General features: G+C 41.9%; 1 protein-coding gene across 15 annotated transcripts in view; it reads right to left on the reverse strand.

Annotated features, from left to right (window-relative positions):
- LOC127600859 (focal adhesion kinase 1-like) overlaps positions 1-19312 on the reverse strand; it is a 54147-nt gene extending 34835 nt beyond the window's left edge. For 13 of the 15 annotated variants that reach the window (XM_052065731.1, XM_052065726.1, XM_052065729.1 and 10 more), the window contains exon 1: positions 4138-4348. In XM_052065731.1, the coding sequence (XP_051921691.1) occupies positions 4138-4204 (67 nt within the window). In that variant the 5' untranslated portion in view covers positions 4205-4348. Of the gene's footprint in view, positions 1-4137; positions 4349-14988; positions 15016-17306; positions 17420-18772 lie in introns of those variants that run through there. The other 2 variants (XM_052065727.1, XM_052065721.1) reach the window with 2 other exon arrangements.
- Between the last annotated feature and the right edge of the window lie 385 nt (positions 19313-19697).

Here is a 19697-nt window from a genome sequence, read left to right on the forward strand (position 1 = left end):
AAAAAAAAAAGAAGACAGATGTTAAAATGAGAGTTTGTAATTCAATTGAGCTTTAAAATCAAATCAATTCCATCATTGCTTGGTCTTAACAGCAGATGTTCACCAAAGCCTAAAACAGGGGTGCCCAAACTTTTTTCTCCGCATCCAGAAAAATGCAAGTTGAAATTCTTCAACTTTAAATGACTAAACACACTCAAGCAATCAAAAAAAAAAAAGTCCTACTCAATATTGTATTTGTATTAGTAAGTTCACAGACAGACCGGCTCCCTAAAGCATTTTTCAAAGCAAGTCTTTATTAACCATATCACCATTCTAAACACTCCTGCTTCCAGGCCCTTGGGCATCACTAAAGTAAACATTGACGCAACATATCCAGTGAAGATGATTCTTCATTTTTGTTACATCATGTTTAATCATGGGAGATGTCCGTTTCAGAGGACTAGATTCGGAGTTGTAACAGACGTTTTATGTGTGTGGTGTTCTGTTTTGACCAAAAATGTTAAATGCCTGATTTGTATTTATTTATTTTTTTATCATCATGTGTGGAATCAGGAACAGGTAACCTTTTAAGATTTGAAAAATCCAGGTGAGGTCTTACTGATGTGTGTGCGCGTAGACAACAAACAGTGAATGGCTGCAAGAAGGTCCATTGTTCATTCCACTTTTTTTACAAACACATGCAGATGGTGGGAGGCGGTTAGGAAACGAGAAATTAGGAAAACAAGCACGTGCTGTGCACGGCATTAAATCAAGGCCAGGAAAATTCGGGTTTTGGTACGGGTTAAAAATGAATAAATAAATAAATACCAAATTTGGTTGTTTGACTAGCAGTCGCGCCATTCTTGCTCTGTGCAATTATTGTTAGCGTGGGTAGCAAAATGTCAGATGCACTGACGTTATTGTTAGCCAGCCAATAGAATAGAAATAAAGTTACATTGAGTTGAGTTGTATCTGCTCTAATGAGGTAGTTTTCGGTTTTATGAGCAGTTTTTTTCCTGCAGTATACTAATGATGGTGCAATAGCAGAGTTGTGGTCAATTGTGATGACAAAGGTACTTCTAAGATGGTGGACTTAATAATAAGAATTGTGAGCACTTTTATCAGTTCTGAATTATAGTTTTTAGCAGAAAGTAGTAATTTGCTCGTGTAGTGTACAAAAATTCAGATAACAAATAAACATGTATCTTTTAAAAGCTCATTCCACTCCAGGTTAGGCATGATGGCATGATAACCACAAGCAAAAATATCACAGTTAAAATTACAAATATTAAAATTACAGGTCTAAAATGTCCTTCTTTGAAATGTTTTGGTGAATAAAAACTACATTTTTTTTAACCAATGAACAGAATGTATATTATTTTAAAATAAAATCTAAAATCTACGTCCCAACCCTCACCTATGGTCACGAGCTATGGGTCGTGACCGAAAGAACGAGATCCCGGATACAAGCGGCTGAAATGAGTTTTCTCCGCAGGGTGTCCGGGCTCTCCCTTAGAGATAAGGTGAGAAGCTCAGTCATCCGAGAGGGGCTCAGAGTCGAGCCGCTTCTCCTCCACATCGAGAGGAGCCAGATGAGGTGGCTTGGGCATCTGATTCGGATGCCTCCTGAGCGCCTCCCCGGTGAGGTGTTCCGGTCATGTCCCACCGGGAGGAGACCCCGAGGAAGACCCAGGACACGCTGGAGAGACTATGTCACCCAGCTTGCCTGGGAACGACTTGGGATCCCCCGGGGAGAGCTGGAAGAAGTAGCTAGGGAGAGGGAAGTCTGGGCTTCCCTGCTAAAGCTGTTGCCCCCGCGACCCGGCCCCGGATAAGCGGTAGATGATGGATGGATGGATGGATGGAAAATCTAGAATATTTGGTACATTAGGAATGTGTACATAAATAAATAAGAGACCATATGGAGAAAGTTAAATGAGTGCGTATTATTCTGCACTGCAGACTATATTATAACTGGCAAGTGGAGGGTGAGGGCAATACTTCATATCTTATAATCAAATGCAATATGCTTGAAGCGCTGATAGTTTGTCAAATGCAGCTGTAACGAGACATAGTACTAGGAGTAGGGAAATGCATTTCGGCTTATACACTGAATCACACACTGCCTGACTACGTGTTTGTGTGTGTTTAATACAAGTTACGAGTTGGCCCTTCAGCGAATGAGTCAGCGGCATCTGAAAATAAAAAAACCCACACTGACACAAGGTCCTTTTAGCAAGACCTAATAGACCCACAGTTCAACATAAATCAGCAATTTTAAGTTGATGAATTCTGAAACAGGAGGAAATGCTGTGGTCCAACCTCAGACAGAGTGGAAGTGTTCTGTGAGTAAAGGGCACACTGTGAAGCATTTCCTCTGCTCACACCTGCAAGACAGCTAAGGTGGCACTTTAAATCCGTCTTTGACAGAGGACATAATAGAAATGTCGAGCACATTCTGGTGTTCACTGACCTTTCCAAACCTCTTTCACTGCAACTGAAGCAGAAAAACTATTGTCGGGTTTTACAAAAGCCAATTTTGTACTGTAACTCTTTGGAGGGAATATTCAGACACAGCATCCACTTCCACAAAATAATCTATTTTGAAAATTCTCTTACCATTATAAATTACAGTTCACAAATTACACAGTACAGTGTATCCTTCACTCTTCAACATTGTGTTTTGTGGATGTCTCAGCAGACCATAAGGCATCATCACTGCAGCTGCACAACAATACAGTACACTGACTTCTGACCACCCTGTGGTAACAAAAGAACTGTGAATCAGACATTATTATTATTAGTTATTTTACAGCTCAACTTGGTAACCATAATTTGCTTAAATTACTCCATAGGTTTATGAATCATTGCAATGTCAGTGTACTGTAAACAGTTTCACAACAAGCAACCTATATATACATATGTATATTAGATTACATTACACAACCCCACGTTATCACATATTTAACCCTTTGAAGCGTGAGTGAGTGGACCCAACATTTTTTTTACAAAGGTGTCAAAAATGACAAGAATTAGCATTTTATGCCATTTTACCAAAGTTTTTTCCTTAACAGATTAATTGTATTTATTTATTTATATCTGCAAATATTACTGAGAGCAAGGAGCTTAGACCTATAATTGCTTACCATTTTATATCGTACCAATAAGCTTGCAAAATCAGTTGCACTGCACAACAATATACAGTATATCTGAAGTTCTGTTATGTTTGGCAAATGCCAATATGCATGCCCTCGCACACTGGCTGAGAAAATTAAGTAATAAGCAGGCGGCTGCCATTTCAACAGCCAACCGCGCCTCCCACCCCTTTTTCTCTATGGGGTTCCATTGTCTGACCGCAAGATTGGTAAACCACAGATGGCTCAAGAGTTCAAATTTGGCCCATAACCGAAGCAGTTAGATAGTTTCTCTCTGTATCTAATTGCTATCTGGGTTACTGGCACAATCCTTGGGGAGCCTCTTGTTCGCCTTGACGTATTTTTTTTAACCATCCATTTTACTTCTCCGCAGTTGCTCTCATTCATCTTGCTTGCTAAATTCTGCATCCTACTCTCTCCCTTTTCCTCCTCATATGAAATCCTTTCCTTTTTAACTGCAGCCTCCCCCCATGCCCAGACTAATCTCCTACGGTCACTCACAGATCTTTTAGCTCCTTCCGTTACATCTAAATTTGATCCTCTGGTTGTATTGAACCACCTCGCTCCAACCCTCTCATCTTTCTCTCATCCTCACACAATTTCGTCTGCCTTCCTCCTAACGTCTTTAGGCTCACCTTGCTAAGGATGATTGTCTATGTCCTTATAGGATAAAGGTTCAAAGTTTTATTATTAATTTATTATTAAATATTTTTTTCCAATATGTTTATATCTCTCTCTTCCACACACACACACACACACACACACACACACACAAACACTTTTTGTAGCGTATTTACAAATCTAACAAACTGAAATTCTAACAAGGACAGAATTATCACATTGATATGATGTAATACAACTCAATTTAAAAAATACCTCTTTGTGCCATGAATACATATTCGAAGATCCTACACTACACCCAGTCAAACAGTAGAGTTTAGGCTATCAGTTTTACTTTTACTTTATCTGAACCAGATTTCTTTGAATAAACTTTTGTACGTACTTGGATGATGTGCATAGATACATGCGCCTTTGCTCCAGCAGAGTGGGATGCAGCCATTGTTCTTCATCTGTTCTGGAGAGGGCGCTGTTCCAATCCTGGCCACAGCACCCAAACGAAATTGCTACGCACCGAAATCAGCATAAAGCCCTAGGCGCAATGGTCTCCTGAACGTTTGGCAACTACTGAATGAGTATTCCTTTACTTTATATAAATGCATCCAAGACAAAGAAAAACATGCAGGAGAATGCCAAAGATAGCCGTCACTGCAGTTTAAACTTTCATTTGTAAGGAAGTGAAAATACAGAGGGGAAATTTGATTGTGTGGAGTGTCGTCCTGGTGAAGCTAGTAAACAGAGTCAATGTGTTTATCTTCTAGCCTCAATCAAGTGGCCATGAAAAAAATACTCCCAAACCACTATCAAAAATGTGGTATTATTCTCCGGTGCTGTAATCTCATGACACTTTTCAAATGAGTCGACAGCTACCAAATATCAACTGGTGCAGGTAAACTCCATCATCGCTGTTATGAAATAATCCTTGTATATGATGCTGTAACTTCAAGAAGAAGAAGCTGAAACCCACTTCTTTCATTGGGAGGTCTTCTTCCCACTTCAGGTCATTCATCAGTAAAATAAATCCACAAGAAATTTCTGATTCTGACATTCACAAAGCCGTTGTTCATCAAAATAATCCATCCTTGATATGAATTCCAAAGAGTGCAGGACCACAAGAGTCAATTATGTTGCAGGATCATGGCATCCATGTTTCAATACACTGACAGCTTTCAGTCTCAGGGTCCACAAAAGGTAGCCGGTTTCATGTTGTCATTCCACAATGGTATCGAAAGCAGACAGTTGAGAGAATGAAGCAAAGCAAAACAGGTATCAGAGAAGGAGCAAATGTAGGGCAAAGAAGCTGCAATGAAAAGCGGAGCACAATGAGGAAGAGATGGACAGAAACAGCTGACAGCGAGGTGAGCAGGAAAAACGAAAGAGACACGACGTGACTAAAGTGAGCGTGTCGCATGAGGAAAGACCACAGAGAGGAAATGCTCAGCTTTACATCATGCAAAGCGCGTCCAGGTGAATGAGGTCAAGCAGGTGTGTGATGGCAGAACAACAAATTCACAGAGACCAAACGGATGAAGTGAAGCAAAAGTATGCTGGGAGCAACAAAAGTAGAATGAACGGGTGTCCAAAATGTTGCAGAAATGGGTTGAGGAGAAATGACACAGGCGGGTGATCCAATTCCGAGTCAGGCACTGTTCTGTAGCAGCAGAGATCCCAACATCGCTTCAAAGGCTGCTGCTGATCACGAGTGCAATGCGCATGCAGTGGAAGTGCTTCAACTGTGAGTGCAGGAGCATTTGTGTGTGTGTGTGTGTGTGCGTGCGCGCGTGTGTGTGTGTGTGTGTGTGTGTGTGTGTGTGTGTGTGTGTGTGCTTAAGCTTGAGAAAAGGGGTTTACATATGCAAAAGCAGGAGTGTGTGATTGCAGATAAACATGTAGGTGACAGCAAGGGGGAGATTTGTTTGAGACCAAGCAAGTATAAGTCGACGAGATATCGAAAGGGAGCGTGTGAGGGTACAACACGCTCTGTCTTCAGTGAACGCTGCTGTAGAAATAGTTGGTCATGGGTAAGATGTGTGTGTGTGTGGGTTTGAGTGGTGTTGGGAGAGCTTGGCATTGAGTGAAACACCACAAGAGTAATAAGAATAGATGCTAAAATATAAATAGGGTCACCCACTAACTTGGATAAACGGGTATCTTAAACAGAATGATTTTAGCAGGTTAACATATTAGCAACTAACATATTACAGTATAAACATACATTAACTTCTTTGATTCTGATTTCATTTTTGTGTGTGTTTTTGTATGGTTAAATCCTGTTTGGATTTCCGTCATCTGAAAATGATACAAATGGTTTGGGTTCTTTTTTTCCTTCTCAACATGCTTTTGCTTGCATATAGCTTGCGTTGGTCTTTTATGCATTTGACCCTCTTTATGCTCACCCTCTTTTTCGCTCACATCAGATGTCATTCTTTTAATATTTAATTGTCATTTTTATGGCTAACTTGCCATCTATCCAAGCAGAAACACTGGAAAAGAACCATCTGGCTAACAATGGCCGATTGTGATGCTGAAAAATTTCCCGCTGAAGTAAGGCTTGTTTTTTTTAATTATGAGAAATACATTAATACGGTTCTTTCTATTGTACTGTTGTTATGTTCTTTATTTGCAGGCAACTTTTCATGTCTTGTGATAGAAAATACCATCCATAGTGTCTCTAATTCAATTTCTAAGTGGCCACGGACTGATGTGAATTACACTTGTCGGTCAGATAATATAATTACTATGAATATTTGTACCTCACATGCAAGAATGTCATTGGTCATCGTTGCCAAATGTTAACTAATTATTTGTTCATGAGCTAAAGTCAGTAACCTTTTTAGCACATTTTCAATTTCTTTTAATGTTATTCCCATGAAGTCAAATATTTAGACTGTTAGCTATTAGATGGAATATAGTGAGAATTTAAACAGATTGATGTAGTTTCCAGATTATAGGCTGCAACTCTTTTCTCCATACTTTGAACCCTGCTGCTTTTAATGTAACTGGTTATTCATGATTTTTGATTGACACCATATCTTCAAGACACCAATAGATTTTTACACATTATGTCGTCACAGGGGACCAATGAAACTGTCCGAGTCTGACCTCTCATATATTGAATATTCTTCAGCCATTTGCTGTTGCCATGAGCATTCGCGGGGTGGGGTGGGCTACCTGACAGAGCAATGCGGTAGTGTTTGTGTGAAGTGGCACCCAGCTATGTAAGGAGCAATTGAGAGCGAAAATAGAAGCATCTTGAGTTTGGTTCAAAGAGCTTAGGGAACGAGTGCCATAAATGCAGCCAACTCTGCAGCGCGATCCCCGTCTCTCTGCTGTTTGTTTGGTGGCCAACTCCCACCATCACTGGCAATGGACGACAGGTGCTATCCCCTAGGGACAGCAACTCCGGACATGGAGCGACATCCAAACACCTGACTGATGGCTTTCCAAAGGCTGCACTGCGTGATGATGAAGAAGACATCATCTACAGGTGTTAAACTTTGAAACTTTCCTCATTCCATAGCCATTCTCTACGTTGCCCAGCTTTCAGTAGTGTGTATTTTAGATTTAGTTTTGTCCAATCAAATTTCATCTTGTAAGTGTCCCCATGTCAATGTAATCTGCCTTGAGTATTAATTTCCAAAAGTACTGGCCCATGACAGACACTCGTGGCAATAGTTGTTCTTTTTTTAACCAATCAGATTTCAGATTCACCAAACAAGGCCTGATCACTGCTAACAGGTATCTTGGTACATTTCCAATCATGGACAGGTTGAGCTAAGTAGTCTTGCGATGTGAAAAATTATCAAGGAGTACGAAGGCCAAATATTGAAAAACAAAAAAAATAAAAAATTTCACGGTGGCATTTTCAAGACAAACGGGACATTGTGAAGACAACATGATCACTGGCTGACTTGTTTGAACCCAGAAAAAAATGTATTTGCCACTTCCAGAGCAGACAGCTATCTTACAGCAGGAACAAAGAAAGTATAGCATGTAATAATAATAATAATACATCACATTTGTAAGTGCCTTTCACAACACTCAAGGACACTGTACAGCCAAGACCAATAGTAAAACACAGATAAAATAATAAATAAAGAAAGAAAGATTTAAGGTGGGTAGGCAAGTCTGAATAGGTGGGTTTTGAGCTGGGTTTTGAATAAGGAAAGAGAGTCAATATTATGAATGTTGGGAGGAAGTGAGTTCCAGAGTTTGGGGGCAGAGCGACTGAAGGATCTGCACCCCATTGTACTGAGACGGGCAGAGGGCAGAAAAAGGTGGAGGGAGGATGAGGACCTGAGTGAGCGAGAGGGAATGGAGATTTGAAGAAGATCTGACAGATAGGGGGGCGCAAGGTTATGGATGGCTTTGAATGTATAGAGAAGTATTTTGAAGTTGATTCTAAGTTTGACAGGAAGCCAGTGGAGCTGTCGGAGGATGGGGGTGATATGATGGAAGGAGGGGGTTCTCGTGATGATCCGGGCTGCTGAATTCTGAACAAGTTGAAGTTTATGGAGGAATTTTTGATGGACACCGAAGAGGAGTGAGTTGCAGTAGTCAATACGGGAAGTGACGAGACTGTGAACAAGGTGGTGTGCGGAGTGAGTGAGGGACGGAGGCGGTTTATATTGCGAAGGTGGAAATGAGCGGACCGGGTAATGTTATTGATGTGGGAGTGAAAGGACAGTGAACTGTCAAGGATGACACCCAGACTCTTCACCTGGGGGAAGGAGATATAGTGGCATTATCAATTGTGAGGGAGAAACTGTCGTCTTTGTTTAGAGTGGATTTGGTACCGACGAGTAGGAGTTCAGTTTTATTGCTGTTTAGCTTGAGGAAATTGTGGGTGAACCACGATTTGATTTCTGAGAGACAGTGAGAGAGGGACTAGGGTGGGAGAGAAGCGTCGGGTTTGCTAGAGAGATAGAGCTGGGTGTCATCCGCAAAGCAGTGAAAGTGTAAGCCAAATTTGCGGAAAATGTTTCTGAGTGGAAGGAGGTAGACAATTAAGAGGAGCGGACCGAGGACAGAACCCTGGGGAACACCAGAAGAAACGGGGAGGGATTGTGAAGTAAAAGAATCAACTTGAATGAACTGAGAGCGGCCAGTGAGATATGAGGGAACCAATGTAGAGGGGTGTTGGTGATGCCTATGGCAGAGAGTCTATTGAGGAGGATGGCGTGAGAGATTGTGTCGAAGGCTGCACTCAGGTCAAGGAGGATGAGGATGGAGATAAGGCCAGAGTCTGCTGCCATGAGAAGATCGTTTGTGATTTTTATGAGGGCTGTTTCAGTACTGTGACGGGGACGGAAGCCGGACTGGAATTGTTCATAAAGACTATTGTCGATGAGGTGGGAGTGGAGCTGAGAGGCGACTTTCGAGCTGAGAGGCGACTTTCGAATTTTCGAGATGAAGGGAAGATGGGAAATGAGGCGTAGATTATTGAAGTCATTGGGATCTGAACCATTTTTTTTCAGGATTGGGGTGACAGCTGCAGTTTTGAAGAGCACAGGAACAATTCCAGTCGACAGAGAGGAATGGATAATGGCTGAGATGAAGGGAAGCAGAGAGGGTAGGCAGGATTTGACCAGAACTGTGGGGAGGGGATCAAGCTGACAGGAGGAAGTCTTGGATTTAATGATGAGGTCTGAAATTAATGAGAGATGGGGGAGTTCAAAAGAAGAGAACAGTTTGCTAGGGGTGAGAGGGTCAGATGAGGGGAAAGGTACAGAGGAGCCCAGATGCTGGTGGATTCTGTATTTTCATTGAAAAAGAGGAGAAGTGCGTTGCAGGTGTCACGAGAGTAAAAGTGAGGTGGTAGGGAGTCAGGAGGTTGAGTAATTCTCTTCCAAAGGGAAAAGAGAGTCTTAGTATTTCCAGCATTGGAGCAGATGAGTCCGGAGTAGTAATGTGATTTTGCTTGGTAGATGGAATCCTTGTAGAGGGATAGTTGAGCTGCATAGATGTCCTTGTGAGCAGTGAGGCCGGTTTTCCTATAAAGTCTCTCAAGCTGCCGGGTTTGGGATTTCAAGGAACGTAGATGAGGGGTGAACCAAGGGGCAGACCGAGTAAAAAGGACAGAGTGGGACTTGACAGGGGAGAGCGTATTGAGGATGCTGGTGAGACCAGAGTTATATTGGAAAACCAAATCATCAGGAGTGGAGTCAATGTCCGGAGTCAGGGTGGTCAGCCATGCAGTGAGCGAGTCAATGTTAATGTCTTTAATATTACGGTAAACAATGGTCCGGGTGATTTGGCAGTTGAGAGCTGGAGTGTAATGTTGAATGAGATAAGGAAGTGGAAGTTATTGGAAGTTCATCAGCAGTACAGTGGAGGGGGAAATACCAGAGCAGCAGATCAGATCCAGGGTGTGACCTTTGATGTGTGTGGGAAAATCTACAAATTGATCAAAACCAAGACTGTTAATTGAAGAAGTGAAGTCAATGGTGAGAGGAAGAGCAGTGTTGTCCATATGTATATTAAAATCTCCCAGGATTATTACATTTGGTGACAGAGAGGAGAGATGGGTGAGGACAGTAGACACTTCATTTAAAAAGTCGCGGTGGGGTTTGGGGGAGCGGTACACTGTGGCAATAATCGTGGGGATGGGTCCGGATATTTGACAGGCAAGGCATTCAAAGGAGGAAAGTGGCGGGAGAGAAACCGGAAGTACTTTCCACTTCTCGCGGTATACTATCGCGAGACCTCCTCCGCGACCAGAATCGCGGGGCTTGGAAATGTAAACAAATCCCGGGGGAGTGGAATCGTTCAACTGTGAGAAGTCCCCAGGAGTTTGCCAGGTTTCATTCAAGCAAAGAATGTCAAGCTTACGGTCTGTGAGGATATCTTGAATGAGATTACCCTTCCCAGTAAGCGAACGGATGTTAAGTAGCCCGAAGTTGACGGCGGCAGTCTCGCTGCTGCGGGGGCCGTTAGCCGACCTTGCCAAGCCGGCTAACGCACGGTGGTCGATGGATCGGCCGGCGTTTCTGGATGGCCGACGGGAGGAAGACCAAAAGGAGATGATGGTGTTGGATCGGTTGAGGCAGAAGCCCCAACGAGACCCACGATGAATATATTTCCGCGAAGGAAAGCGAACGATATCCGGGAGCCGGTGTAGAGCAGGAGGAGGGCCCAGCCATTGGAAGCGGAGCCGAAGGAGCTCGGCCAACGAGTACTGGAGCAGACCCTTGACAGGTCGATGGAGGAGCGACAGGTTGATGGGTAGGACGCCGAGACGCCGGGACGAAACAGTCGAAGATAGTTGAGAGTGCGAGGCAGGCGTGAATGGGGGCTGGGTGGAATGACTGTGAGATGATGATCGTGATTCCATGCGAAACAGTAAAACAATCGAGCGTAAAAACACCGTAAAACACACAAGTTTGTCGGAGAGCAGTGGCAGCCAAAACGCGCCAGCGTTCACTCTACCCGGAAGTCCCAGAATGCAACAGCCATTGCTTATTTTTATGTGCTTATGTGCTTATTTTTTCACCTATAAGGAATTCATTTACATTTTTGTTTCATATTACTAGATGTAAATTGTCGTGTAGATGTTTGTAGTTGCTTGGAGGAAGATAAATAATTAGAATGGTATTAAAATACGTTTTCAAATACATGAAATGCCTCCTCCATCTCTCACTCTGTCATATTCTACAATGTTATATAGCGTTTCTGCATATTATTTTGTAAAATTGCAACAAGGGGTAGGTTAGATCACTTAAATCCCCACTGAAGCCCCAGGTATGAAATGCACCACCCACTACTGATTGGTAAAATCAAATTGGTATAATAAGGTATTACTATATCAATGTTCAAATAGGTGATATAATTTAGGAAATCTGTGTTTTATTTTTCATTCTTGCAGGTAAACAAATTTGCCCTATCTTAACCCCTGACATCAGTATTTTGGTCTGTTTAACTGCTTCTTCTCCTTTCCTCCTCTTCCCTTTTTCGTTTCATGGGCTTTTGACTTTTTCCGTGCCCGAATGGATTCGTCAAAAGCAAGGGATTTCGTTGATTTATCTGAACTGTGTATGACAGTGAAGTCTTTTGAGACCCTTTTGTGAGTAGGGGCTATATAAATAAAGTGACTTCACAAAACAAGACAATTATATATTTTTTACATTTGCTTTGCTAAAACCCATTTGCAAAACATGACTGCCGGTGAATGGATTTTCACACCTAAATTGTGTCCTGATAGAGTTATAGTCATAAATGCTATGGCTTGAAGGCACAGTATTCTCAAGGTTGAAGTTGTCACAGCCATTGTGTTCCAAAACAGCAAGAGTGCATCATCTCATCAAGTTACAGGCCACAACACTGATGTCAGCCACAGAACAAATATCCCACTGACGTTTTACAAGTACATGTTCAGAAATGTGACTTATCTTTGAAATCTTCTCCAGCATCACATACATGCCCTTGCAAAAGTATTGGAACAGTGAGACCATTTCCTTTATTTCTGCTGTAGACCAGAAATATGTTTGTTTGACAGCGAAAGGTGAGAATGAGCAAAGAAATCAGTGTTCAGGTTTACTCCCAATGTGTTTGTATCTGGATCGAACACACAACTTGGAAGGTGGCATTTTTTGTTTGAATCTACCCATTTATCATGTGAGCTAAAGTATTGTAACATGTGACTGACAATTGTGTCTTGTTCTCCAAGTGTGCTCTGTTAGGTAGCACTAAATGTCGCAGATGTTGATTTGTGATTTGCCAATAGACTATATTAATACTAGTTATACAAGCGAAGCCAAGATTAAAACAAGGGAGCTGTCTACATTGCATTGGCCATTGCCAAACACTTGTAATGTCCTGAAGAAAATTGTAATCATTAGTGTAGACACAAAGACCAAAGTAAATAGCAGCAGTTGATGATAGAAACATCAGGAGAGCAGTAAGGAAAGCACCCAAAACGACAGTGAGATCGGCTATAACCTCCTACGTCACAACCAGAGGTATGTGATGCAAATGACTCATTCGCAAGATGAATAGGAAGGCTAGACTGAAATTTGCCAAAAGAAAGGATCAACTCATGATTCCCAAAATTCAAGCTCATGTGAAACTCCATGGAGGTATATGTCATGGCTTTGGCTTGCATGGCTTCTTGGGGGACAGGCCCATAATCTTCACTGGTACAGGAAAATTAAGTCTTTGATGTCCTTTCATCAAATTTGCAAGATAATTTGGGTAGAAAATGCTGGGAATGCCCTTTGGTCAAGCTATTCCAGTTGGTCAAAAATGCCTCGCACCCTGAATGGAGCAATTTCTCAGTAATATTCAGTATGAAAGTAAGCGTTGCCCTGATTGGACAGCTACTTGGTAGATGGAGAAATCTCAATGTCTTTTGACAGCACCAAGTGATGACGACTCATACTAGCACGTTGAGAGCTGAACTGATGATTTTGAGTCTCATATTTAATTTTTGGTGCCAAACCCAATTTTTTTTTTCAGTTGATGGCAAAAACAAAGGCATTGTCCTCTGTGTTATGACATGATATGTGACTGAAGTACAGTTATCTAGTGACTGCTAAGGGAGGCTTACAACTCATGAAGTCTCTAGCTTTATACCATAACTAAATTCATGCTAGGATACAATAAACACAAGAAAAAGCTCTTAAGGCAAGAACTTGCGGTTGCCTAAGGAAAAAGTCTATCCATCCATTTTCACAACCACTTATCCTGAACAGGGTCGCACGGGGTTGTTGGAATCTATGCCAGCTGATGTCAGGGGGAAGGTGGACTACATCCTGACTGGTTGCCAATCAGTTGCAGGGCATATATAGAGACAAACAACCGTTCACAGCTACCTCAATAACGTCACAGAGTGGGAACCGATCCCAAAAGGTCCACACACAAGTCAGGCGAGTGTACCACGACACCAGGGGTGCCTAACCTTTTTTGACCAAAGATCTACTTTTCAATCAGCCAAACTCCCTCAATCGTCCAATTACCGCCCACACACGCATTTACACAGGCATGGCATAATGAGCAACAGCCATAACAGCTGAACCAAACAGAAAAAAAAGTAGACACAAACGTTTGTGAGTTTGTGAAAAGCGAATCACTGCCTATCTTAGTAGAGACCTGACGCGGAGGCATGGGATGCACTTTTGTAGCGTGAAAACGAACGTAACTCACATGTAGCATTTTAAAGATAAGATAAGATAAGATAAGATATCCTTTATTTGTCCCACACTGGGGAAATTTACAGCCTCCAGCAGCAAGAATGTGGGTAGAAAGAAGAAAAAAGAAAAAACAAACAAACACCGTTCAATTAAGTGCAATATAAATACAAAATGGATAAATCGCAGTGCTATTTACAATTGTTTTTCACATCACACACTTCACATCATTTAATTATTATTATTATTGTTATTTTGTTATTATTTGTTATTATGACTGTCCATCATAGCTTTTAGCTTTGTTAGCATCCTTCTGTTGCCCACCTAAAATGCTTCTCTCTGCACTCCAGATTCCCATTCTTTGCCCGTGCCCTCGGTGAATTGTACATGAAACAAACTCTGAATGAGAATAATAATAACAATAAACGATATCGCGCAACAGCTCTGATCGCGAGCTGCACTTCCAGACTGCTGACCGCTAACAACTTCCAGTGATGCAGGTCACGCACCAAAGCAGGTTAAAGGTGACCTGATTTTTAATTTAATTTTTTTAACATTTTTTTGTCAAAGTGAGACTGATAGGATGATAAGGGTGCAGTGTGCACCAACTCAAAAAGATATCATATTAACAACACGCACACAGACACACAAATGTTTTGGGGTGTTTTTTTGTTTTGTTTTTCTCCTCTACACCCCTCGCGATCGACTTGGGACAAGTCCGCGAGCTACAGGTCGATCGCCATCGACATATTGGGCACCCCTGCACTAGACTATCAGTGACCTCAGAAAATGTGTGGAAGACAAAGAGTTGGCAAAGATATATTGGCTGAGCTTGAATGCAAAAGACAAATGATTTCAAGGAAGCCCATAGCATTCCTTCCAAATGGAAGCTTAGCAAGTGCTTTCTCTTGGCACATATGATTATTTGGTTGAAGTAGTATGAGTTTATTATACTGCTTCAGTTGGTTGACAATGAAATGAATTATTTGGTTCAAAGCACACAAACCTGGAGCAAAAAAGCTTTGCCAGCAGGATATGACAGCAGAAATATTGCAAAGTAGATACTCTGGACACATGTATAACATAACGGTATGGTACAAGTTTTTACTCACCAGCATAGTGGGATATTCCAGAAATATCTGAAACACAAAAGAATTAAAGACAAATTAATATTTAGAATCACTGAATCCCAATATGATGGCAAACGATGACCGATTTAAAATCCATAATTCCAAGGAAATCGGGACATTATGTCAAACAGAAATCAAAACAGAACTACAATGATGTGCAAAAAAACGTTTCAAGCTTTATAGGGTCCTACATTAAGATTTTTTTGGGTGGTGGCCCTGCTGGAATCAGCACATGCCTTTGCATATTCATGAATCCTGATATAGTACGTTAAGTTTCAATTATAATTTGAAATTCAGCATTTTTATTACATCTGTATTATTTAAGTCTTTAAGAAAATATAGCATCATCATCCAAAATTAAAAATGGTCATCAAAGACAGCACAGAAACATCTGCCATTGCTGTTGGTTCAAGTCATTCATTTGCATAAACATTAACGCTTTACACTCCTATGCGTGATGCTCTTAGAATTTCTTCTTCCTCTCTCTCTCTCTCTCTCTTTAGCTCAGAGAAGAAAATTACTGCCTCTGGGTGCAAACCAAGAACTGACCCTACTCTGAGGGCATTGCACAACTGTTATTGTTATTGTGGCAAAAACAGATTTAAATAGCTCTCACTCAGAACAGACTGTTGTAGTGGATAATAGGGCTACAATTTGGGCTAGAACCGTCACACAATGCAGTACTCAATATTTATTGTACTGAGAGTTGAGACCAAGGCAGGAAAAAAAGGCACTACTTCACACAAGAAATGTTCCAATGTGATAAGGGCTTGATATTGGTCAATACTCCAGGATTTATTTTTATCGAAACAAATGTACTGTATCTCTGGAGAAGTACTGTTCATATGGTAATTCTTTGCTCATTACTTAACAGGATAATGCTGAAAATAAATTGCATGGTTACTTAAAACATGGCTGATGGGTGGGCATAAATAACTCATTGCATTTTGGTAAGAATAATAGAAAAGATCAAAGAATTTGACTGTTTTAAATCACGTTTGTTGTTTCAATAAGTCTGCAAGAGCAAATCTATTTTATCTATTGAATACAGTGTGAAGTCTTAAATAACTGCAACAATGCATTAACGCTAAGCTCTACAAGGAAGCAAAGGAGATGATGTGTCCTATAACCTTCACTCAATTTTTGATGAGGTGGCAGAAAGTACTGACAAGAGAAAGAAGAGTATAAAGCAATGAGACTGCATAGAGCGGATGAGTAAATATGCTCAAAAATAAGCAAGTTCAAATGTGACATGCAACCACAGTAAAAATAGATGGCATAGCGGACGATTAATTTTTAAAAAGGCCAGTGAAAAAAGGATCGAAAAAATCGCTTTGCCTGCAATTCTCATCCAACATGTTCAAATCAACTAGGTTGCGTCTCTTTGTCAGAACCAAGAATCATATATGGTTATAAAATACCCTCACCTTCAGTTGTATTTTAACTAGTTTCAGGAACTATTAAATGTTATTGCAGATGTTTGCCGTTGCAAGAGTTAACAGTGCACTTTTCAGTGTCCAGAATACTGCTGTTGTATAAACAAGCACGCAGAGCGACCCCCGGCCCCATCTATCTATAGTTTAATACAGTTATTACAACAGGTAATTCTTTGCATTTTCCCCACGTCGCTATCCTGCATGAAAAGGACCAACATGGAATGGGTATTGAATACACCACACGCTGACACCACAGTGCATCTAATTAACTGTTTGGGCGAAGCAGAGTTGCTGTGTGAACCCATACACAGACACAGCAATGTCATTTTAGGGTTCTCCTTGAAAAACGCGGGGATGTAATGTCAGCTCCACTGTTATGTATTAGGGAGCATTTACAGTAGCAACAGAAGTACAGTCGCTATAATCTTCCACAATACATTTAATTTTCAGAACTCCACAGTCCGCATGAAAACAGACTTAGTACGATACGTAACCGATCAAAACTAAACTGTGTAGAAGGTGGGGAAAACTGTGTCTTGGCAGCAGGATCAGAAATCACAGGGCAAATATCCGAAGCAGCACATTTGACTCCTTTCCATCCATTCATTTGTCAAAACAACCAACTAGCTTTATCAAAGAAACACAGAGCAGGCTGACACCATATCAGAGGCATCCGTGTCCTTGTTTGCGTTGCACACTCAGCCTGTGCGCGAGGTTTCCACATGCAACTGCTTGCATGATGGCGAGCAACGCAAATTCCTTTCCAGCCGTCAACCTTTCAGACCCTCTCTACCTGGCTTCCAACGAGCACCCACACACACCAGCTCAAATAGACCCTCCTGAGCCATCTTGCCACCAACATACCTCTATTGGAGCAGCCCAGAAAATCCCAGAAGTGCATGTTGGTCGCCTTTAGGAAGAAGACTACACCTCCAGCTCTAAGCTTGCATGTATTCCCCTTGTCCTCCCCTCTCCACTTCCTCGTTGTGCACTATGTCGTCATATAGCAGGAGAACACCCGCCCCAATTGCTTCCAATTCACACACGTTTGAGTATCATAACAGATGCCTCCCTCAAGTTGATTTGTTTCTCTTCCCATGGTGCACCACTGCCATCCATCCCTCTTGCACCCAATTTCATCCACAAGCCCCTGTCCCTCGTCTTTATTTCCCCCTGTCAGAAGCCAGACAGGTGTGACCATCGATCCAACATTGTCAGTGTTGCTTCTCTCATTCCTGCCTCTTTGGATTAGTGACAGAAATGTGAGAAGTGATGCTGTAGGACACATGGAGATATGCCTTAAGCTAGCAGAGCGATCATTTGAGGTTTACAAAAAAAGAGTCCAGGAATTGTTATGCAAATTACAGTTTAAATGAGAATGACTAACTATGTGTAAGTAGCCTCTTTGCAGAAAAACTAATGATAAATACAAGGTCGCACACAGTATCAGTGAGGGTGGGAATCCTAGCACGAACTCGACAAACAGTGTGTAACCAATGGAATGAAAGAACCCTGTTTAATGCGACAGTGAGGGCAAGTTCTTGATGATTCACGCAGTGACAATAAAAATTGTCAAGTCCAGGAATTGTGGTAAGTGTGTCAGGAATGCCAACAATAGCCTTAATTGTTCATGTGGATGAACAGACAATCTTAATGAACATGTGCTGAATTATTAGTCGGTAAACGTGGGGTTTTCATAAGGGTCTTGACCCATTGGCTTGCAGGGAGAGGGCACCCATAGGACAATCTCACAAATTATATCATATGTCAGTAAACTACATTAATGAGGCATTTTAAATTGGTAATTTGTGGAACTGGAGTAAAACCCTTAGTATGAGAGCAGACAGAAGTGTCCAATGTTGTGACTACCCACACAACCAGCGACCCAAACACCTGGAGATGGTTGAACAACACCTATTATTATTGTTTTTCTTTGCAAGAAATCAATGGCTGCAAGAGTGCATCACAATGTGGACGCCTCACTTAGACACAAGACAAAACATGTTTCAGAATTGTTTTTGTGCATGACATAAATCATTCATCTTTGCACCCAAGTTACAAGAGAAGCCCAGAGGGGTGGTTTCGGCCACTGCATCACTCACTCCTATCTGCTACGAATACAAATGACTGCATCGTGTCAAAAATGACCACACTATCTGGCTACACAGTGCGTGGTATTTCCTACAATATCACCACACCAGTCGACAATAATGCAAGCCCCGTGCAGCATCCAGCCCATTGTCTGACTGTTAGCCCTTTAATGCTAAGCTAGTTCAGCTAACGGTGGGCTATTCCCAACCATTCCGCTCCAAAGACGGATCAATACTCACCCGCTGAATGCTCCCAGAGCCAGGCCGCACCTACTTCCAATCACCGACCACCGTTTCCAGTCAGTAAGCAGGCCTTTCACGCATTAGTCCCGGTGGTATTAAATCCGACTTTTGGAGGCTGAAGTCTGCCCGTTGTTGGCAGACTGCCTCCCTGTGCCTGAGTGAGTCCACAACAGCGCCGTGACCGGCTGTCGATGTCACTGGCGCGAAGACGCGCGGTAGAAGTCAGTTTAGCAACCGTGCGGTACCGTGCCGCTCTGCTGCATCTGGAGCGCCGAGATTTTCCAACATGGCTGTAGCTGTCGTGAGGATTGGGGGTCCAGAAAGGTCCACGCCACCGACAGGAGCCGCAGGAAACACCCCCGCTACACCCACATAATCGCACGTATTTTACATAGATGCATTCTGACTCAATGTCAAATTCAGTGTGCAACGTCACACGTTCATAATCTTGAGTTCTTCCAAGCACGCGTCAAGGAAGGATGTCAAGAGGCGAAAATGGTCCTACCCACTCGTTTAGAGATTATTTGCCCCAACAGTACTGTACTGTGAAAACAGACCTCCCAAGCATCCACTTTCCATCCATCCCTCCATCCAAATGTTCATTTGGTTTCTACACAGATTGTAGACATTAGGGTTGCAGATTAGATGGCTAAAGGGAGAAGCAGCTACACCCTGCAGTGGTTCACGTGCAGACAAACAACCATTCACATCTACACCAATGAATAACTTCCATCCATCCATCCATCCATCCCGGCGCCTGGTGGCCATTGGGAAATTACTCCCGAAGAGCCATAACGTGGCCTAACAATTTTTTTCCTAAATAGACTTTATTTCCTATATAATTTCCTATACACTCAGTCATCTTTTGATGAAACATAATTCCAGACCAAAATCAGGACAATTTATTATGGTAGCCATAATA

Source organism: Hippocampus zosterae, chromosome 5 (genome assembly GCF_025434085.1).
Source record: "Hippocampus zosterae strain Florida chromosome 5, ASM2543408v3, whole genome shotgun sequence".
Classification (NCBI taxonomy): domain Eukaryota; kingdom Metazoa; phylum Chordata; class Actinopteri; order Syngnathiformes; family Syngnathidae; genus Hippocampus; species Hippocampus zosterae.